Raw genomic sequence first — 22,277 nt, forward strand, 5'->3', positions numbered from 1 at the left:
GCGAGCGGCTTCCCGCGGGGAGGTGGGAGGGCCGGGGAGAGCCTGCCCGGGCCCCGCCCACGCCCTGCTGCGACTTCCCATTCGCCGTCGACCGGCGCGCGTCAGTGACGTCCCCTCGCCTGCCGCCGGGAAGTGCGCGCGGCGATGACGGCGCAGCGGGGCCGGTGAGCGGGCGCGCGGGGTACCTGCGGGTGCGCGCCTCTGGAGGGGGGGGAGCGGCGGCGACGACGCGAGATGCCGGAGGGCTCTCGCGCGGGCCCGGTCTTGGGGAAGGCGGGTGCCGGGGGCGGTGAGAGGCCTCTTCCGGACTAGGGGACGGAGCCCGACGTTGAGGTCGCGGGGCCGCGTGTCCGCCACGTCTCGCCTACCGCGGGCTGATTCATCGGGCTTCCCCTGGGCGCTTTCCCTTCCTCGCGGCCGGGCCCCTGAGGGTCTCCCTTTTCTGTCCAGCACCTGTCGTGGGAGGGGCGGGACACGCCGTTTCAGGACCTGGGTCCCCCCCCCCCCCCCGGGGTTTTCTGAGTTGAATCGGAGGTGGAAGGAAGCGCGGTGTTTGTCCTCCCCAGTGGTCTGGATGAGGGGAGCTCGCCCCCTGGTGGGAAGCGCCGCTCTTTGAAACCTGCTTTCCAAGTAAAGGAATGGTTCTTCTCTAGTGGTTTCCGTCAGGGGTCACTTGAGCTCTGTTGTTGCCGCCTCACGGAGGCCCACCTTATGTGGAAAGCGGGGTGGGAGGACGGAGGACGGAGGGTGGGATGTGGGTGGGTGGGATTCAGGCGACGTGATGGGAGGGGCGGATGGGGAACGAGGAAGCGGGCAGCAAGGGCCGCTCATGGGGAAATACCTTATTTTACAGTGCCTAGGAAATATCCCTGGGTCATAAGTCTCAGGTGCGTGTGGGCAAGTATGTGACCGTGCCTTGTTCTGGAGGAGACCAAGTATTCCTGCAAGTCTTTGAGTTACGTTTTAGGGAACCACTGTTCTCGGCAGCCCTGTACCCCTCACGCTCTAAACCACCTCCCGGAAGAGCACCCTAACAGTAAAATAAATATGCGGGTGTAGTATCAGTAGTATGTCCTTCATGAGTGCAAAACCAGATAACGACAAGCGTAGATCCAGCTGTAATTCTCCCTCCCATTGTCGCTTTTTTCAGTTTTTCCTCTGAACAGGAGATGAATGTCTCTCTCTGTTGATAAGTAAAATCGCGGACTATCCCTTTGTTGTCCTTCACCCGGAAGTTTCATCGTTGGGCATGCTTGCTTGTCTTGTAGGTGCGTGGTTGGTGACTTTCTCTCCAGATGCTAAGGTGCCTGGATCCCTGGCGCAGGCAGTTGCTGAGCTGCAGCTGGAGTAGACTGTGCCTTCTGAAGCACTCTCTGTTTACAATGAAGTTGCAATCTCCAGAGTTCCAGTCACTTTTCACAGAAGGCTTGAAGAGTCTGACAGGTGAGAGATTAGGATGCCTCTTCTTGCTTTGGAAGCCTGTAAAAATGGAGAGGCAGAGGGTTAACGTTTTTTAGCCAACATTCATGGTTTTTTGTTGTTGTTAAGCTAATGAAAGCAGGGTTTCCCATGGGTAATCCAAAACTATAGCCAAATCATGAGAAGAGGCAAATAATGATTGCAGTTAAAATGCATGGCTTTTTTGTGTGTCACCCCAGGTACTTTATATGCATCACAGAATTGGGCCTGCTAACTTAAGGAGTAGGTACTTTTTCTCTTGTTTTATGGTTGAAGAAACAGAGGCTTAGGAATGTGAAATGCTTTTCCAACGTTTTTATAGCTAATAACTGGAGAGCTGGGTTTTGAACTTGTGCAGTCTGGTTTGAGAACGCAGCTTGTAACCACTAAGCTATATTTCCGCCCCAGGTATAAGTGCTTTGTGAAACAACTGAAGGTAGAAGGAAGTGGGAGTTACGTCCATTTGTGCACATGCAAAACTTATCTGGAAGGAACACAGGAAACAACTTGAGCTAAGTGCCGGATTACAGCAGCTTCATCTTGCTTGCCGCAGTTCTGTCATTTCTTATGTTGGTTCTCAGTATCAGCTACTGCTGTTGCAGTGCACACAGCTGCATTTCAAAGCCTATGGTATCTTAGTCACGCCTTCAGAAATATATTAAGGTGTAGGGATGTAGAAACATGACCTTAGCTGTTGGTTTGCCACCCTGGCTGTCCATTAGATTCACCTGGGGAGCTTTTTATAACATACAGGTGCTGGTGTCCCACTCCTGCCCTACTGAACTGGAATCGGAATCTCTAGGGAGCATGGGCATTTATAAATTTTGATGAAAACTCTACCCTCTTAATTCTCATGACCAGAAGGTGGAGGAACCATTGCTTTAAAATGACTTTCCTTGCATTAGCTTATTGACAAAGCTACTTTCCTATTCTTGAAATAAGGTGATTTTTTTAGGTGTATGTCAGAGGTAAATGGTACAGAACTTGTTGATTTTTGTAGGTTCTTCACATAGTGTTGAAGTGGAGGGCCTAAAGCAGGTGCTTTGCTGTGAGTTTTAATTAGAGTGAAAAATGCTAGAAACTCACTGGCCCACAGAAGTGAGTCACATATGCTACATAAACTTTTCTGGTAACCGCATTAAAAAAATAGAGAAATGGGTGAAATGAATTTTAATAACGATTTTTAGTACATCAACTTATTTAATTCAGTATATCTAAGATACCATCATTTTAATGTCAAATTTGTGTAAAAATTATGAGTGAGATAATTCCTACTCTTGCTTGTAAATCTTTGAATTCTGGTCCTTAGCATGTACCGACCGTCTTGATTCAGACTCGCCGCATTTCATAGTGCTCAAGAACCACGTGTGGCTACTGTTCATGTGGCTCACGTCTAGAAGCTCCAACTTTGAGTTGAATTCTAGCTTGTTCTTTCTTTACATGCCTTTCCCAGCTCCCACTCTTCCCGTCTTCCATTGTAAGGGCCAAATGATTAGATGTAGGGAGTTAACTCTTGGGGGCCTATCTCAGATCCTTCTGCATTTTTCTTTTGGAAACAAGGCTGTGGATATTGATTACTGTAGGTCCTTGAACATTTTTTATTTTAACAGTTGCATTTGGCTTACTAACCCTGACTTCAAGAGCTGAGTTTTCTCCACCTTGAGAGGTCAAGTCCTAAGGAAGTTAGAGACGGAATAGTATGGTAAGAGAGTGGTAGTATTTGCCCAATGGTCTGGTCCTTGAAAGACTGGCAAATGGGAGCATGGGCATCTTCTAAGATTGCGTTTTTCTAGGTTATAGTGGAACTGGCAAGAATGGAATCTTTTAGTGCAGTGCCCAATGGTTAGAAAATCAACTAATTAGTTTTATTTGATCTTTGCTACTTTCTAAAGACTTGAGTATCCTGGTAAAATATAATGTTCTGTATGAAAACAATGCACAAAAACACACAAAGGAAAAAACAGATGGCTGTTGCACGGTGATGCTGTGCAGTTTCATACGGTACCAGTTCTTGAATCCTGATAGCTGTTTTGCCAACTGTAAAGTTAGTTCCCAGCGTGCAAGAATTTGGGAGGTTAGGACAGTGTATTATGCTCATACAGCGTTTTATAATGTCAGTTTATGTCATGTAATTTATGTTTCCTTTTGCTTAAGGACAGCCATATAATACCAGTGGCGTATAAAATTATTTATTCATTGTATACATGAGACTGAAGTTCCAAACCTAGTGCTTTTTGCATAAGTTACATGGTTAGTGGACGAGCCAGGGTTGCTGGGAGATGGTGCTCCGTGGTTAGCTGTCCGCTGCTTAGGTATGTGATGTCACCAAGTCGTATTAACATTTGGGACAATTGGAGTAGCTGATCACTCTTGAAGTTTGGGAGTTCCTAGAAATGCTGAGGAACAGATAGTTTCTTTTCTGGTAGTAACGGTTGTGCTGTGTAGTGGTCTTTTTACTAACACTTCCTGCCCGCGCTCCATCCCTACAGCCTCCAACACTCAAAACTCACAATTGTAAAGTGAAGCAGTTAATGAGAATTTGACTGAAAGTTAAAATAAAATTTAGAAGATAGAGGACAATTATAAGTTTTCTGACAAATTAATGTCATGGTCTTTAGGTTGCTCTTCAGACTGATTAATAATAGCCTGCTATCAGATGTGGCAGCTGACACAAATTAAGACCATTTGGAATGATGAGACCCTGCGTTTCATGAGTCTTAAGCTTGAGTGTACATTAACTTTAGTTGTATGAGGTGTTATGTTCACTTGAGTATGCATGTAGTTTACAGAGTTTGTTGGAGTGTGGAATGTGTCCTTGTTTCTGTAAGATTGAAGGTGTCAGTAACTGAGGGGAAAAAGGAGCCTCTTTAAGCTGGATAATCCTTACTGTTTTGGGTCAATATAAAATCATGCCTTTCTTGCAGTTTTTGTGACTGCTGTTTCACACAGGCACGTACATATGCCTTTATGTGCCATTCTCATTTATATCAAAATGTTAGAATTGTGAGAATTTTTGGACATAGTTACCCATTTCCATAGGGCTAATCAAAATGATGAATAGATTACTTCGAGTTCTGGAACATTTTTTTCTGTAATGTAGTTAATACACTGGATGACTTTGAACTTACAGTTTTATTTTAGTAGAGGCAGCTTGAGAATCTCAAAACAGTGGTTATCTTTGTGTTCAGCCTTGACCTTCATCCTCTTAAAGTAGGTTCAAATGAAAGTAAAACTTGCCCATTTTTTGCATTCCAACAGTTTCTTATGTACTCTCAAGTTGAAGGAAGAAAATCTTTTTAAAAAGTACACTTTTCAGTGCAGCGACCCTTTTTTTTTCCTTTTCTTTCTTTTTCTTAAGCTTGTGTGTCACACTTCAGTTCCATCGTGAGCCAGTTTGGTATAAAGTTGAGTGAGATAGGTTTTCTACCCTGAGAAGTGGGGAGACAAAGACATAAACAGGTAATTTTCATGTAATTAAAGATAGGCTGCTCTCGTAGCTTAGGTGGAATTCACTTTACTCCACCACGAGGAGAGACTTCCTAAACTGAATTGCAGGAGTTGAGTAAGGGTGAGCTGGGTCAGTGTGTGTTCCCCACTGTGTGACCGGTTAGTGGGTCATAAAGTCAGCTTAGTGGTCATGACCAGCCTTGAAAAATAGAGGAAAAGAGATAAAGAATGGAATAGATTAGATTGCATGGTATGTATAGTAAGGGTAAGTACTATTTCATGAAACTCTTGTTTACCTTACCTCTCTAAGTCTCAGAAAAGCTTTGGACTAACAGATGATTTTTATATTTTATTTTAAGGGGCCATGGACCCCATTTTAAGGACTCATTGGGACTTGAATGGAAATGTGGAGTTAAAGGAGTTTGCACACTTGCTCTGGGAGGGGGCTCACGGAAGTGGTAACCCTGTGGGAGAGCCTTTAGTTAAGGCAAGAAGGTAGAGGGAGGGAACCATTGTTATTTTTTCGCAGATCATTTTAGGGCGTCTCCAGAGGTCTGCAGCTGGAAGGTCTGGGAAGCACGGGTGGGGGAGGAGGATGGCGGAGAGCACAGAGGCTGGCGTGGGGGTGGAGGGTGGCGCTTTGCGCTGTGGTCAGTGCGGCTAGAGCTCTGACGCGCTTAGCCAAACGCTCGGGTCAGCGCCCTCCTGCCGCAGACCAGCAGGAGCACCCCTCGCCGAGGCGGGGCGCCCTGACCATGCGGAACCTTGGGGCACCTTGGGGCCTCTGCGTAACAGGGCTGTAGAAAGGACGTCTTGTAGGATTTGAGCTTGAATCACGTGTTTTGGGGGCAAGTGGAAGAAGCGGGGCTTTGCTGTGCATCAGGTGGTGTCAGGAAGCAGGGGTTAACCTGTGATTGTCTTAATAATTCTTACCTGGAAGGTGGGAACACAGTGTGAGGCTAACGCTGACTGGGAACTAGGAGTATCACACGTATGAACTGTTACAGGGTGCTGTCTGGACAGTGTTTGTGTCTCATCTGTGTTCAGACATGATGACAGGTTGTCTTGATCCTGGTCGCAGCGTGGCCTTGTCTGCTGTGGATGTCCTCTGCCACGGTGACGTTCACAGGAGGACACCTGGGCCTCATGTGCATGTCCAGCTCACAGCAACACCAAGGCTTGTGTGGTGGTGGTGTCAGGCCGGGTCCTGGACGTCATGCTCACTGGGTCCCTGTGGTGTCCCTGAGTCACATGGGTGGTTGTGGTGGACTCGGCCTTGTCCTCTGCCTGCTTTGGGTGTCCTGGACTCAGGTCCTCACGGTGGCCCCAGTGTCATATGGCTTCTCCATAGAAGAGCTCTGAGCTGGTTTCAAACATCAGATGTCGGTTGTTTCTTGAAGGGTTCTCAGCTATAACGTTTATCGTGTGTGGTGTGATAGACTAATGTTTGACGGCTTCCTGCATGAATATGTTGTCTCAGCATAATACACAGAGAGAAATATGTGCAAGAACACTGCACATTTCTGAAGTATGCACATAAACCCGGAGAGAGAAAGCGGAATTATTCACTTTACTTTTTAGTAGTAATTCACATTTACATTGATGACCTTGAAGCACTGTGGAATTCTAAATGATCTTCCGAATTAACCTAAAAGAAATTCTGCACATTCCCTGCTTCTCATGGTTGTTAGAGGCATTCCGCTGTAGGCAGGTCGCTTCGTTGCTGTGGGCCTTGTTCTCCTAATTTTTATGTAAAAAGGCTGAGTTCAATAATCTCTGCTATCCCAAGTAGATGGGAAAACTTGTACTTCTGTGCTTAAAAGAAACACACTGAAACAGAAAACGTTCTTTTTCACCTCAGAATTATTCATCAAAGAAAATCATGAGTTAAGAATAGCAGGAGGAGCAGTGAGGGATTTATTAAGTGGAGTAAAGCCACAGGATGTGGATTTTGCTACCACTGCTACCCCTGCTCAAATGAAGGAGCTGTTTCAGTCGGTCGGCGTTCGTATGATCAACAACAAAGGAGAAAAGCACGGGACGATCACTGCCAGGGTGAGTGAAAAGTTTGACAGGAACTGCATTGCCTTTTTTGGTAAGTTAAAGAATTGTTATAGATCATTTCTAGTTTTTAAAAAGCAAATAACAAAAAGCCTAGTTAAAAAAAAAAGTCAGTCTCCTCTACCCCCTATTAAATCCTGCATCCTCCTTTGTTGAAGGCCCTTTTATTTTTATAGTAGTTACTTTTTCCCTCCACATTTCTAAAAAAGACCTTTCTACGCTCCAGTGTTTCATTTTCGTTTTTAATTTCCAGTCTTAAGATGTTGCTCATTGAGGTCCTGCAGGGAAGATGATTGGGCCTTCTTATCACACCCTCCTCAACAGCAAGCACATACGATGCTCCTTCCCTCATCGTCTCAGTACATATGTGCCATAATTTTTGGTTAAATAAGTGCGTAACTGTTGTTTGTGGCTGGAGCGTGCAGTGTGTCTCGACTGCATTCCTCGTGTTCCGTGCTTTGGGTTTTCCCTGCAGTTAACGGCGTAGTTCTGTGACACAGCTCTCGGGTGCTGCTCATTCATTCATCCTGTGCTGTGCAGTTCCTCCCGGTGGCTTTCACCACGTCAAGTTTCAGTCCCTGTTTCTGGAGCCAGCTCACCCGCTGCAGTCTGTCTTCTCCCATCTGTGCATCCTAGGCCGGCTCCCCACTCTCATCCTGGCGTTTCCCCGCACCAGATCTTGGGAGCTTCCTTGGCCTCTTACTTATCAGACCTCCTGGTTCCTGATCCCGTGGTAGTCTTTCCTGGATTATGCCCTCATTTTGGTAACCTGAGAGAGCTTTACATGTGTGAAATGTTTTTATTTTACCTTCACACTGATCTGATAGTTTGGTTGGCTGCGGAATTCAAGGCTGGGAATTATTTTCAGGCAGAAATGTAAAGGCTTTGTTTCTCTGCCTTCCCGTGCTGCCACTGAGAAGTCTGAGCTCATTCAGATCTCTCCTTTGTTTGACACCTGATTATTATTATTTTTTCCCCCTCTTGGAAGCCTTTCTGATCTCTTTATCTCTGGTGTTTTTAATTTCAAGATGACGTGCCTTGGCTCGGACTTATTTTTTCATTCATTGTGTAGGGCACTTAGAGCCCCCTTGTGTTCCCCTCCTGATGTCATCCCCTTTGTTAAATGTCTTTCCCTTTGACAAATCCCGTGATGTTGGACGTTGGACCACGGGGACTGATCTCCTAGTTTTATCTTTTGTCTCTTATTTTATATTCTCATTTGTTTTATTTTACTTTCTCTGAGATTGCCTTAACTTGATCATCCAATTTTCCTATTGTATTGGCAACTTTTGCTGTCTTCTGAATTTTCAAGAGGTCTTTCTTACAGTATTTTTGAAAGCTTCCTGTTCTTGTTTCAGATGCAGTATCTTCTCTTATTTCCCTTAGGGCATCAATTATAGGTACTTCGACAATGTCTTTATTTCCTCTGAGCTTGTTCTGTCTTTGCTGTTGGCTTTCCTTCGGTGTGGGTATTTTTCGGTCTCTCTTTATGTTTGGGTGATCTAGTGTGTGCAGAATGACCTGAGCACTTTACTGTAGTTCTGTGTGGGAAGCGTCAGCCAGTTAGTTATGGGACCACCACTGTCAATATCAGGAGGACTTTTCATTAGGAGACGTCAGAGGAATCCTCCAGTGTTACCCAGGTTAGAATAAGCCTGCTTGTTAGCATTTTGAAAACCAAGTGGGGAAAGGGATAGGGGTCATGTTGGTTTTTCTTCATGTTATTTTCATTGTGGTGCATCACTCCCATGGTCATGTGTCTGGTGCCCCAAGTTCTGATTATTTTGGGGTCAGCCTTTCTGGTTAATCTCTGTTTCTCTGCTTGGGTGAGGGAGGCACTCTGGAGGTCTAATTGTTTCTTACACGGATTTTCAACAGTCTTCATATTTCATACCCTTTTCTTTGGGATAACTTGTGCCTCAAATTCCTGATTCTGAAATTCTGTAGTGAGAACTAGTTTGTTTGTAGAGAAGAATATGTATGAGGTTGAGAGAAATTCTAGAACAGACTTTTACGGATCATTAATGACTTTCAGTTCCTAATGAAGAGATTCCAAACTCCTGCTTGGCATGTAGCACCCTTTGCTGTCTTCCCCTACATGCTGATATGCTATTTGTCCAGTGTGCTTTCTCTTACACGTATCCCTCTTCCTCTCCATTGTGCCTTTGGTCATCTTTTCTCTTCATCTGAATGTTCTTCTTCCCACATCTGCATGTACATATCCTACTTATTTTTCAAGGCTAAGACCACATGTCCCTCTAACATGAGGCTACCCAACTTTTCCCAGCTGGAGGTAATCTCTCTTCCCAAGATACATGTGGCACTGTATTTTAACCTCATTGATGATTACCAGTAAAGGAGCTGCAGGATGTGGTACCTGTATTTCTTCCTCTGTCAGTCGTTTGCTCAGTGGTGTATATTCTGTAAATTGATATTCAGCTCTTTGCAAACTGGAGCTGTTAAAAAATATTTCAAAGAGTAGCCTGGTTTGAAATTGAAGAACCAGAATATACTATTTTTAAGGGCTCTTCCCTTCTGCCACATGCTTTGTCAGACATGCCATTTTTGTATGTCAGACTCATCTTTTTTAATTAAGATGGGTTTATTATTTCTTAAAAATTATTCTTTGGATCTATCTTTGAATACTGTGGGTGTCTTCCTGTCTCAAGGTATATGTGCACTAGTTGACTGTAAAAAGAAAGAAGATACCTGTCAGGACTAACATGTTTTTTTCAATTCATCCAGTGATACTAAAAACGAATTTTAAAAAAACATATATTTACTTCCAGCTTCATGAAGAAAATTTTGAAATTACTACATTACGGATTGACGTTGCCACTGATGGAAGACATGCTGAGGTCGAATTCACAACTGACTGGCAGAAAGATGCTGAACGCAGAGATCTCACTATAAATTCTATGTTTTTAGGTAATATATGTAGATAATGTTTTAATTCAGTCAATCCGAATGCCTTCATTTTGAGTGAAACCTGCATCCTGGAAATGTTCCCCAGCTTGAGGGGTTGCATTAGTTTCTTCTAAGAGACGGCCTGTTGGTTAAAGATGACCCTGGAGCCAAGATCCCTGGGTTCCTCGGACTCCATCATTCTCTCGCTGTAAAATGAGGAAGGTGATATTAGCTTCCTTTGCAGGGTTGTTGTGAGGATTAAAGGAGCTGGTCATGGCGAATCCCTGGCACAGTGCCTGGCACCTTATGAATCGCATCTAAAAATGTTAGGTTTCGGGTCAGAAACGCGCACACGGACACACACACGCCGTGCCCCTTCTCCCCTGTCGTTGCTGTACGCACACTCCACCCTCTCCTCTCTGCCGGAGCCGGTGGTGCACTTGGTCGGTGACGTCACCTCTTCCGCTGCCCGTCGCTCCGTGTGCCGAGCGCCGCTTCACCGTCTTCTGTAGCGTCGCGTTTCAGGAACTGTCTGTGCTCCGTCAGAGTTGGCGTGTGAGAGGGAACCTGTTTATCATCTCAGCTTAACTTGTTCATGAAAGGAGTGGGAATCATAATGGGAGTAGATGTGAATTACGTTAGTGTTTTGGTGCACGATTGAAGCATTATTTTTTGTCCTTTAAATTTTAGACAAGCTCTTCAGGTTTAAATCTCTGGATTAGAAAAGAGAGATGGAGCGTCCACTCTTCGTAACCGACTTTGGGGCACGGTAACTGTGAAAGGATGAAGCAATGGGATCCACTTCGTGGGATGGGGAAGGGGGCTGTAGGCCCAGATGGGGTCTCTCGCTAATTACATTAATGCCAAATCACATTTCTACAGCACCTACTCGGTTCAAGGCGCATCAGTGCTCACCTGATACACTTTGGCTCATTTAATTCTCAGAAAAATTCCGTAAAGTGGGTATTAAACTCATTCGACAGATGAGGAAACAGACTCAGAGATGTTAAGTACTTGAGCTCAAGTCGTGGAGAGCCTTGATTGGTTTCCGAAGCCTGGGTGATTTATGACCAAAGGCAGCCCAGCTGGAGGCATGTTTTCTCTCCATTAGGGGGTGGAACTCCAGGTGTTAATTTCTTCTTACGTCGTTTTTATTTAAACTGCTCCAACTACTGCAGTGTATGAAAAACCTTACAACTAGCTTCTCATACGCACACATAACTAAAAGAGAGAAACTAATAGCCTTTTTCAAGAGACTATTTTATAAAAATAAAAGCTGTTCTTATTGGTACTACTGTTTTCTAACATTTGCTGAACCCTCATAACGTGCCAGCCAAATGTTCTAAGCCCATCACATAAATTTAATCTTCCCACCAACCCTATGAGTAGTTCCTGGTATTTAACTCACGATAATTTGCTCCAAGTCCCGCAGCTGGTAAATTGGAGAATTAGGATTCCAGCTGAAGCAGCCTGGCTCCAGAGGTCGCATCCTTAACCACCACATTATGCTCGGCAACACAGCTTTATTTCTCATTTTTATTCATCATGTTTTTTAAAAGGGTATTCAGAGCAAAACAAAGTACACGCCTGTGTATACTCAGTAATCCTTACCTTTAGCCCATTTTCCCATCCAGACTTTTTTCAAGCCTTATCAGATAAAGCATTCCTGGTTCTGGGGGTGAGGGTGACTTTGCTTTTCAAACCCTTATTTTCCGTTTTGTCACACTATGTTTTTTTCTTCCAAATTTGATCTTCTCTTTACTGAAAAAGATCTTATTATTTCCACATTCCCCAGGGAGTTAAGAGTCTCTTCATTAAGAGAAGTAACATGAAGAGACAGATATATACCACATTTATGTTCTACTTTGTAATCGTTATCTTTGTCTCTTTATGTAGTTTGTTTATTTTCATTTCCTGTTATATCTTTTTGAATCTGGAGCCTTATAAATTGGCTCTAAGTGTCAAAATGCCCTGTCAGCCAAAAGAGCTTGGCAAGTGTTAATTAAGCCTGAGTTTACCAGTGTTGTTGCCTTTGGGATAATCAAAGAGCATTCAGGTTCAAGAGAATTAAAATGACAAGTGGTTATCTTTTGTAGTAGTGGCAGTGCTTCCTTTCTATGATGCCACGAGGTGAAGTCTCTCTTAGGCTCACAGAGCTCCCAGTTTGGGTGGTTGAATGGTACCTGTGTCTTTGCTCAAAGTGTTTCTCTTTTTCCTTCTTAGTTCTCAGGGTGACCATCTGTCTCAGTTTGCCTAGGACTGAGCTAATTCCTGACATGCGATTTCCAGTTTTAAAATCAGGAAAGTCCTGGGATAACTGGGATGAATTGATCACTTTACTCATACCTGAGGTTTTATGTGCTTTATATTAAAATTGTTTTGTTAGGTTTTTTCATTTTGTTCAACATGTGAGAGAGCATATTGTGGTAGAAATTGGTTTACAACATTTTGAATGGATATTAGGTTCACATGGTTCAAAATTCACAAAGTTTAAAAGGCTGCTTGGTGAAGTGTCACCATCAGATTTACCGTCCTCTTGCTGACAGTGCAATAAGACTTGGATCCTTGCCAAGCTGATACAAATCTGGAAGACAGTATCTCATAAACTTGCATTTCTTATGACTAAGGTTGAAAATCTTCATTTTTAAAGAGGCTTTTTGTATTTCCTGTATATATTTTTAGCTCATTTTTCCATTTATGTGGTCTTTTTCTATTTAAGAGCTTTTTGTAGATTATCGAAATTAGTCATTTGTCTTTATGATACAGACCGAAATGTGTTTTTCCCAGTATGTCATCTGTCTAATGCTTTGCATTGTGATGTTTTTTGCTATGCAGGCATATCTGATGTTTTATGTAGTTGGATTTATTAATTTCTTTGAAGGCTCTGGTATTGTGTTTTGTTGTTTTTTTCTTGGTAATTATATTTTGAAAGGTCGTCCCTATTTCAGGATTATAAAATTTTTTCCTGTGGTTTATTATTTATTACTTTTAGTACTTAATTTCTCCAGACAGTTTTTACTACTATGTATTTTTTCCGGATTATTTTGGTAGTTCTTGTTTATTTTCCATTATTCACTTGAAAATCAGCTTGTTTGACGTTGTCTCAGCCCACTTCATACTGGCATAGGTCTTATTTAGTTTATTGAGTGTATTGTCTTTTAATTGCTGGTGTAAATGCAGCTTTTTATTCCATTAGATACTGGATATAGATGAATGCTATTCATGTGTCTATTTCAACCTTGTAACTCTTCACTTTGCTTAGTTTTTACTGTTTGTGATAGATTTTAGCTAATTTTCTTGAGTTTTCCAGATTTTTTCTCAGTTCCTTTTAATTTTTTGAATTGAGGTAGTAATTGAAATACAACCTTAGTTTAAGTATACAATATGATTTGCTACTTGTATATATTAAGAAATGATCACCACAAAAAGTCTAGTTAACATGTGACACCATACATAGTTGCAGAATTTTATTCCCCTTGTGATGAGAACTTTTAAGGTCTAGTATCTTATATGTAATACAGTATTGTTAACTGTAGTCACCATGCCGTGCATTACCTCCTCAGGACTTATTTACTTTATAGCTAGGAGTTTGTACCTCTTGACTCTCTTCACCCACTGCACCGGCCCCTGGCCTCAGCCTCGGGCAACCGCCAGTCTGTTCTCTATCTGTCAGCTTGTTTTTTTAAGATTCTATATAAAAATGAGGTCATATGGTATTTGTCTTTCTCTGTCTGGTTTATTTCACTTAGCATAATGCCCTCGAGATCCATCCATGTTGTCACAAATGGCAAGATTTCATTCTTTTTTATGGCTGAGTAATATTCCATTGTATATGTGCCATTGTTTTCCAGTTCTTAGTGATTTTTCTTCCCTCTTTTCTAATGAATAGGTTTCGATGGTACTTTATTTGACTACTTTAATGGTTATGAAGATTTAAAAAATAAGAAAGTTAGATTTGTTGGACAAGCTAAACAGAGGATACAAGAAGATTATCTTCGAATTTTAAGATATTTCAGGTAAGGATTTCTATAAATTACATTAATGATACAGTTTTGAATACTATTACCAGAGCACAATTCTGATCATGTGAAATGCACAGCAGGTTAGTGTACACAATGGTGACATCCCAAATGTCTGTCTCCAAGAGACAGGATACTGTGGCTCATGAGATGATACTTAGATACTGCATCTTTTCGTTGTCCAAAACAGTTACTTGCTCCTTTCTGTGATGATCTTTTAAATAATTCAGCTTTAAAAAGGTCTTTTTTCTTTTTGATTGAATATTTTCTGCACCAGTCATTCATTACACAGATATTTGAGGGCTTATCACAAGCCAACCCTTGTGCTAGGTGCGTTGAACAGAGTAGTGAGTGAAAGCATGCCTTCACATGGCTTAGCGTTTTAGGTGGTCATGGGAAATCTGTCCGAAGAATTGGGAAGGTATGAAATGCATTTGGATGGTTTTGTGGGTAGCAATGCTTTTTCAACTCTGAACTCTAACATTTAAAAAAAACTATTGTAACTGGCTAATTTATGTCTACTAATATTAATTTTTCACTGGTTGGGATCACTCTCAGAATATTCTTTGACAGAGTCTACCTATTTTGTCAATAAATGCTATCCCTTTAGACTTCAGTGTTTGCAAACCGTCTCTCTTTACAAATAATAGGACACAGACTGAGGCACAGCCATAGCCATTTAGTCATTTAATTTAGATCACTAATGAACTGAATTTTGAAGATATGAGTGGTAAAAACAGGTATACTTTAATGCTTCCAGTTCTGAGAGCCCATGATGCAACACTCCCTTGTCTGCAGCGAGATTTGTTTTATTTGAAGCTCTTAATTAAAAGTATTGATGTGTACAGACAGGCAATCTTTGAGGGGTTAAGACTCCTCCAGCATGGCATTTCAAGTCTTGTTTTAGTGCCTGGACAAGACTGCTCTGGTTTATGCATCCACCGTCAGTACCAATTCAGAGACCTCTTTTGCTGGCCATTCTAACGTTTCGGTCAGTGATGTGAAAGTGCAGTGAGGAGGGGGTCTGGTTCCTGCTGACTTTAAGAAGGTTACGTACACTTTATTGGACCTCAGGTTTTCTCATGTGAGAAAAGAGAGAAGGTGAACTGACCAGATGATTGTTAAGGTCCCTCCTAGACCTAACTACTTCGCTGTTGTTTCTGATTAAATAGATGTCTGCAATAGTACTGGTAAAATGAAAAGCAGATTTTTCTGGTGAAACACCAGCATAGAGGTAGTACACTCTGAGACTTTTGCTTTGTAGGTTTTATGGGAAAATTGTAGATACACCTGGTGACCACGATCCTGAGACTTTGGAAGCAATTGCAGAAAATGCAAAAGGCTTGGCTGGAATATCAGGAGAGAGGATTTGGGTGGAACTGAAAAAAATTCTTACTAGTAACCACGTACATCATTTGATTCACCTCATCTATGACCTTGATGTGGCTCCTTACATAGGTGAGTCCAACTTAAAAAATGTTTGCCTTTTTGGCCATGAAACACGTCTGGTTTAAAAATTTCATAAGAAAAAAACGTTTACCAATTCTAAAAGGAAAAATGGAGTATTTTAAAAGATGGTAATAAACTTTGAGGCCAGGAGTAGGACAGTTTTTTACAGGTAGGGGGCAGCACAGAGAGAGCACATTGTGGTGGAACAAAGTGGCCTCTGCAGTCAGTCCCTCCTGGGTTTCAGTGAGGCTTTGCCACTTATCAGCTTTGTGACTTGCGTTATTTCCTTACGTGTTAGTTTCTGAATCTAACAGAGGGGTATGAAAGTGATGGCATCTGTCTAATGGAAGGGCTGAGAGCTTCCGGGAGTTTAATACACGTAAAGCACGGAGAAGACCTGACTTATACATGGAAATAGTTCAGTAGGTATTAAAATTAATATTCAGAAGCAACAGCCGGTGTTTGCGACGTGGGAGAGGACAGCAGCAGTGTAGCAGTGGTTCCTCTGTAACATGGAGCAGCAGACTGGACCCCTAGTGAGCCCTGGTGCCAGGGCATTTCTGCAAACGGAAACAGGGTTTGCTTAAGATGGGAATTTATTTTATTAAATGTATCCTCTCTCAAAATGGGTGAAAAATGCTTTTGTCCCTACAGGCTTACCTGCTAATGCAAGTTTAGAAGAATTTAACAAAGTCAGTAAAAATGTTGAAGGTTTTTCCCCAAAGCCAATGACTCTCTTGACCTCACTGTTCAAAGTACAGGATGATGTCACAAAATTGGATCTGAGGTTGAAGATTTCAAAAGAAGAGAAGAATCTCGGTTTATTTATAGTTAAAAACAGGAAAGATTTAATTAAAGCAACAGATAGTTCAGAACCTTTGAAACCCTATCAAGACTTCATTATAGATGTAAGTATGTTCTAGGCTTGGTCAGAATATAAATCATCTTTGCTAACTGTGGAACAAATTTATTAATACTAAGACCCACAAAGTATTATGTGAATTTCTTTTATTTTAAATGAAAAATTTCACATTGAGCATTTATTTAAATTTTAGGATAAGATCATTAGCAAGTGTGGTAATGTTTGATTTTGGCCCTTAAGTCTAGAGAATCTGATGCAACTGCTCGTGTGTGTGAACTCCTCAAGTACCAAGGAGAGCACGGTCTTCTGAAGGAGATGCAGCAGTGGTCCATTCCTCCATTTCCTGTAAGTGGCCATGACATCAGAAAAGTGGGCATTTCTTCTGGAAAAGAAATTGGGGCTCTCTTACAGCAGTTGAGAGAACAGTGGAAGAAAAGTGGTTACCAAATGGAAAAAGATGAACTGCTAAGTTACATAAAGAAGACCTAAAATTGATGAGAGCTGGCTACGAAAAAAGCAGAAACGTTTTGGTAAGACTAGTTTTTTCCCCTCCGCCCTTAGTGAGATTTAAGAGACTGGAATAGTGAGATTTAAGAGACTGGAATAAAAGCCAGCTTAGAGGATTTCTTCAGAAGAATAAAGGTCTTATTTTGTGAAATACAATTATATTTCAGGCACTAAAGGAAAGTCTACGTCCTCTTAATCTGATTTATATCACTGAACCTTGTAATTCTTTTGGAATAGTTCCTACTGAGGAAAAAAAAGAGTTGGCTTCGCTTAATCTGTCTAGGTTTTTTTTAAAAAGTGGGTTTTTTGGTTTGTTTTTGCACAGGGCAGTACTAAGATTAATCCTAACACGTGGTAATAACTGTTTTGAAAAAGATGTTTCTTAGTATTTGCAATTGAAATACCTGGTTTAATTTTCTACAGCGATTGTGTATGATAAGTGTTAGTTTTTATCTGAATTCCAGAATAAACCTGTGCTTGAAAATAGCTGACAAATTTGCATAAAGTATCGTATATAAAACGTGAAGATCAGATGTGTCCCACGTGGCCGTCATTCCTACACCCAGGACTTGACTTGACTTGTTCTAGGGAGCTGCAGTTTAGTATGTAGTTGATACTTTTCTCTGCCATAATGAACGATTTCTGTAACTTCCTGCTAAGCCGGGAAAGATTAGCTTGAGGGCTAGTCTTGAGCCCGTTATTTTAATAAACATTTCCTTTGGAATTGGAAGATAAATGTGGGTATCTATATATGTGTGTATATATATATATATATATATAACAAACAGGTGCCATATATACATAGTGACAGTACTCCTGTCACTTTAAAGTAAAATAAGGGTTATGGCCTTTTGCTCTTTAAAGATCTGAGGCCAGATGCCTGCAGTGGGTGAAGAGGTGTATCACACACAAGTATTATTTATTCTGACATTTTATAATTTTCCTTTCTGTGTAGCCACTCATAGCATCTTTGTGCGCTACTGGCAAATAGCAATTTTGGACCTTGATAAAACAATTTTGAAAAGCATATTTCTGTTAAAGCCCCGCTAAGAGGAAGTGTGACAGACAAACACTCAGTGTACAAACAGGGGCTATGTTGCAAGAAAGGGAGCCTCAGAAACGACTGCACACAGGTCAGTAATTAAACGTCTTATAAAATAACCCACTGAAATATGTAAGTATATCAAGATACATTTGGAACCAACACTGCTGTGCTACGTAGGAAGTATGCAGATTTAGCTAGTTGAGGTCTGGCTTCACCACGTATAAAGAGACTTTTTAAAATAGTATATGCGTGTTTTTATATACCAGGAAATTCTATTTGCAAGGGTCAGTAAATAATTAATATAGAACATTCTGAGATTACACTCTTCAGGGGGCAAAATGTTCCCTCACTACACCTGGTTTAGAGGACGTTTTAGTGCAGTGTAAGACTGACTATATGAACAAATAGTAGAGTCATTAAAAGCCCAAGGTTATTATTAGTTGTAACAAAGTAAAGGTTAGGCATATTGAATACAGAAGGGGCACATGCTAAAAAACCGACAGCGTCCTTGAGTTGCTTTTCATTTACTCTCTTTTTACATAAATGTGCAACCTTATACTCAGTTGCGGATTCCAGGCTAGGCAGTCAAAACCATTGCATGTTTGGAAAAAGAAAATATTGACAAATTCAAACATGAGAAATTTAACAGTCCGTTTTTGGCCACATCCATCGTACCTGATTAGGTGAACTTTTCCCAATGAATTATGTAAAGCAGTGAAGGAACATCAAAATTACGCAATTGTAAAAGGATCCAATAAACCCCTTGAATGTATAAGCAAAGAGGTAGGTGGCAAATCAATCAGTCTGTCTAGAACTTTATCTTAAGAATTATTTCTTACACCTAGATTATCTGCTTATGAGTAGATATTTTACATTATTTAAACAAAGAACATGTTTAATTTAGTTTTGCTCTTACAGTTTACTTACAGAGTTTCTTTAGTTTACATTGAACAAAATAGCCTATAAAATACATTAGCACATCTCACTTGTAGGAAGGGGACGTGTTTTAACATCTGTGTTCCACAGTAGTCTAGGTTCAAATGAAACTTTGGAACAGAATAACCAAACACACAAAATACTATTTTCACTAACAAACAAACATGTTAGGAAAGGAGAACTTTTATTTTGGGGCTCAAACTGTGTACTTTAGTTTCTCTGAGATACTGATTTGTAAATTTTGAAAGTATTAAAGAAAATCAGAAAGAACAAAGCCCTTTTAAAATAATACACACTGCCTTGCCTCTTTCAAAAAGGAACAGTACTAGTGCTTGGCACCCTAGCTTTTGGAAACTTCTGCTGTTTTGAGCATTGATAGAAACGTGCCATTCTGTTCCATGTATCAGGATCAAATGAGGAACCCTCACGTTATAAGAATTTATAGGAATTTCAGGTATGTTTTGTGCAGGAAATACTCTCACCAGTTTCACAGATGTCTTCATGTCCTATCAGATCCCACAGAATAAGAGCACCAAGCTCCTAAAGTAGGTAACTCCCGAAACCAAGTATTCTAGACTGCTTTTCATCCTCTTCAATAGTGTATTTTAGTCTAATCTTCAAATACTGTTGTTGTTTGTTTGACTAAGAAACTGCAACCTTCCATGTAATGTCACTTTTTACTTAGGTATGCATCAAAAGCAGTAATTTCCAAAGCAGACCTGATGTTAGAATACTGATTTTGCTAAGGAACCTTATCCCTACCGTATTCGTTTATAAGCAGAGTATTATTTTGTCTGGGCTTATGTCATCTTCAGTGTCTGGGATCGTGGGCAGCAGAGCAGATCGAGTCAAACCCCAGAATTTTTGAGGTAACATGTCTTTTTTGGTGGCTGTAAATTTCCATCCAATATGGCTTGCACAGATCCTGCACTGGGCAATGGTCCAGGCGAACCTATAAAATTAAGGAAAGTATCAGCTGAGGCTGTGTATCCCAGCCTATCAATCAATCAACCAACCATATAAACCTGTTAGGAAGACAGATCTTAGAGCCAAATTCTAAGGATGGGGAAGAAGGAATACTCTTGAGTTTGGATTTAACAGTTTCCTGAAACAAACCTCACAAAAAGATTTTCTAGTTCAATGGTTCAGCATGGTAATGCGTCAGTCTCTATATATATGTTACTTGATTGTGCTCTTAAGCTGTGCTTAAATTTTTTTTCTCCAATGCCAAGAAAGAAAAAAAGAATAATCTTATTAATACAGATGTTTTTATACAAGTTGCTGGTTGCCAGGACCACATTCTAAATTGCATCTGCATTTTCTTTGTTTTGTATTGCACTCAAGTTAGAAAACAGCAACCACCAGTAGAAATACACACTTTTGTGTGAGTTACAACTGGGGATGGGGGAGGTGAGTGTTTTTCTCACGTAAGAAAGATTTCAGGACTACTCTTCTAAAATGAGAATGATTTGTCAGGTAATTCATCCAAAAATACAAGCCATGGCATTACAGAAAGAAAACCCAAACAAACCAAAAGCCCAAACCATGTAATGGTACTTTTTCCCCTGGCTATAGCCCCCATTTAGTATTATGTTATGTTATGTTAACACGTTAATTCTAGTTTTAGTCCTTAAGAAGGATATCAAATAAGACTGGACAATGCAAGTGATATGGTTCTAGGTCCAGAAGAGTAAGTATAAGCACTAATCCCTACTCAGTTTGCCTGTTTCAAAATAAAAAGGCTGAGCCAGTATTTGGACAGATAATAGGGGGTCTTGAAGATAATATGGCTCAAGGAATCTAACAGGTGGTGCTGTTGGTCCCACAGTCATACCCTGAAGGGCACTGGGCTAAAGCAAAAAAAAAAAAAAAAACATGCAAACTAGAAGAAAAGCAAGCATGGTTTCTGTGTGTTTGGTGTCTATCACTGCTTGGGTAACATTCTCTAGTTTAGTTTAGTTTAACACTTTACAGAATATGGTAACAGATACACAGTGGACCCTCGATCAACACAGGGGTTAAATCCGCCTATAATTTACAGTTGGCCCTCATACCTGCGGTTCCTCTGCAACCAACTGCAGACCACGCAGTACTGTAGTATTTTTACTAGTGAAACATATCTGCGTCTAAGTGGATGCAAGCAGTTCAAATCCACGTTGTTTAAGGGGGTCATACAACAGTTGATTTTCAGATTGAGCTGACAGGAAAATGAGTGTGGATTGTGGATTAAGTGTATAGTTAATCTGAGGAGAAGTGCAGTTGCCACCTTCTTTCTCCCTAACGTTACATTCAGTGAGACTGTGCAAGAAGAGCCTTTTCTAGCCGTTCATGAAATGAACATTTAAATAGAATTATTCACTTCATTGTCTGTTTCTGATTATAATTCTAGCAGCTCTGCTTAGGACTCTGGGTTTTTCTTCCCAATTAAGGCAAAACCAAAAAAAAGTGACCACCACCACATTACCCAGGAAACCAGCTGTGCTCTGTAGAAGGCCGGCCGATCAGATTCAAGTTGCAAGCCTTATACACGGTAAGCGTCTCATGCACGTATCCGTGAGGATTCACATAAGCTGCCATCGGCCCACATAAGGATAAACTAAAACAGAGAATCAGCACAGAGGATAAGTCAAGTCAAAACGGGGTGGGGTGGAAATAACATATTTTAAAAGTTCACCAAGAAACAAGGTTCTAAGAGCTATAGTTTTTAACCTTTTAGTTAAAACTAATAATAATAAGAGGTTGGCAGTCAGCCTAGTTTTATTTGGTCTAAATGTTTTTCCATGATGACAAAAAGGAAAAAATACTGCTAGTTTTTAAAATCTTCCTCAAGATAGACATTGTAAAATATATGGACTCAACTTCCCCTAAAGGAGCCTGAGAGGGGAAGGCCAATGACAAGTTTCCACTTGGTCATTCTTGGGCATCTGAGTACTCTGCAAACAGCAGTTCTTCCCTTCTTGATTTATAATGACTTTTTGTCAGAAAAGCATCAGTACATGTTCAGAAGCATGTCCTCCTTTATCTTTGACGCTATGTGGCGAAACTGATATTTGAGTGAAATATCATGGTAGGTAGGCACTAAGAAGATATCCTCTAATTGACAGATTTTCAACAAGGAGGTGGGGGTGGGGGAGGAGAGAACTGCTCAGCTGTTTTACTTCACCATGCTCATTACCTATGAAAAATCCCTTACATACCCCCCACTGTTGTTCTGGCCAACATGGAGTTAATTCCCCCCTATTTCATTTGCTGAGTATTTGTAATTTAATGGAGGGAAATATATGGAGAACCGAAATACGGTCTTGCCTGTAATTCTGTTATGGCAGTTGGAAAAACGTATTCAGATCTATACTAAAAATGTAATAAAGATCTCACCTGAATATTTCATTTTTGGTTGTTATTTCTGTTTCTTGACATTGTTTACAGCAAAGAGACGTACACTAAAAAAATTTAAGAGAAAATTAGTGGGAAAATGCTCCCAAGGTGTTGTCCCTCTGATTATCATATTTTCCTTCCAGCCATTCAACAACATAGTTTTAAAGATGGAACAAGAAAAACACAATCTGAGATAGATCTAACACACATT

The 22,277-nt window shown here is 41.0% G+C and overlaps 2 protein-coding genes across 16 annotated transcripts in view; one reads left to right on the forward strand and one right to left on the reverse strand.

Annotated features, from left to right (window-relative positions):
- Positions 1 to 99: 99 nt before the first annotated feature.
- On the forward strand, positions 100 to 22,076 carry TRNT1 (tRNA nucleotidyl transferase 1). 8 transcript variants are annotated; one of them, XR_005021760.1, is made up of 10 exons: positions 147 to 164; positions 1,269 to 1,443; positions 6,767 to 6,960; positions 9,756 to 9,894; positions 13,763 to 13,889; positions 15,157 to 15,350; positions 15,996 to 16,249; positions 16,444 to 16,733; positions 17,666 to 17,843; positions 21,121 to 22,076. XR_005021760.1 is itself a non-coding variant. In XM_036868127.1 (9 exons), exons 2-8 carry the CDS (start codon positions 1,296 to 1,298, stop codon positions 16,690 to 16,692), a joined length of 1,305 nt encoding a protein of 434 aa, XP_036724022.1. In that variant the 5' UTR covers positions 789 to 955; positions 1,269 to 1,295; the 3' UTR covers positions 16,693 to 16,733; positions 17,666 to 18,340. The 8 variants fall into 8 exon arrangements, 7 of the variants coding, with proteins under 7 accessions (XP_036724016.1, XP_036724020.1, XP_036724019.1 ...); XM_036868127.1 differs by lacking the exons at positions 147 to 164; positions 21,121 to 22,076 and adding an exon at positions 789 to 955 and having other exon boundaries at positions 17,666 to 18,340; XM_036868121.1 differs by lacking the exons at positions 17,666 to 17,843; positions 21,121 to 22,076 and having other exon boundaries at positions 100 to 164; positions 16,444 to 17,196.
- The window catches only part of CRBN (cereblon), a 31,542-nt gene continuing 25,725 nt past the window's right edge, over positions 16,461 to 22,277 (reverse strand). For 4 of the 8 annotated variants that reach the window (XM_036868116.1, XM_036868112.1, XM_036868118.1 and 1 more), the window contains 3 exons: positions 22,067 to 22,131; positions 21,156 to 21,287; positions 18,264 to 19,643 (listed from right to left, as the gene is read on the reverse strand). In XM_036868116.1, coding sequence (XP_036724011.1) covers positions 19,463 to 19,643; positions 21,156 to 21,287; positions 22,067 to 22,131 — 378 coding nt within the window. In that variant the 3' untranslated portion in view covers positions 18,264 to 19,462. Of the gene's footprint in view, positions 16,586 to 18,005; positions 19,644 to 21,155; positions 21,288 to 22,066; positions 22,132 to 22,277 lie in introns of those variants that run through there. The other 4 variants (XM_036868114.1, XM_036868113.1, XM_036868117.1 and 1 more) reach the window with 4 other exon arrangements.

The sequence above is a fragment of the Balaenoptera musculus genome, chromosome 11 (genome assembly GCF_009873245.2).
Source record: "Balaenoptera musculus isolate JJ_BM4_2016_0621 chromosome 11, mBalMus1.pri.v3, whole genome shotgun sequence".
NCBI classification, from domain to species: Eukaryota; Metazoa; Chordata; class Mammalia; order Artiodactyla; family Balaenopteridae; genus Balaenoptera; species Balaenoptera musculus.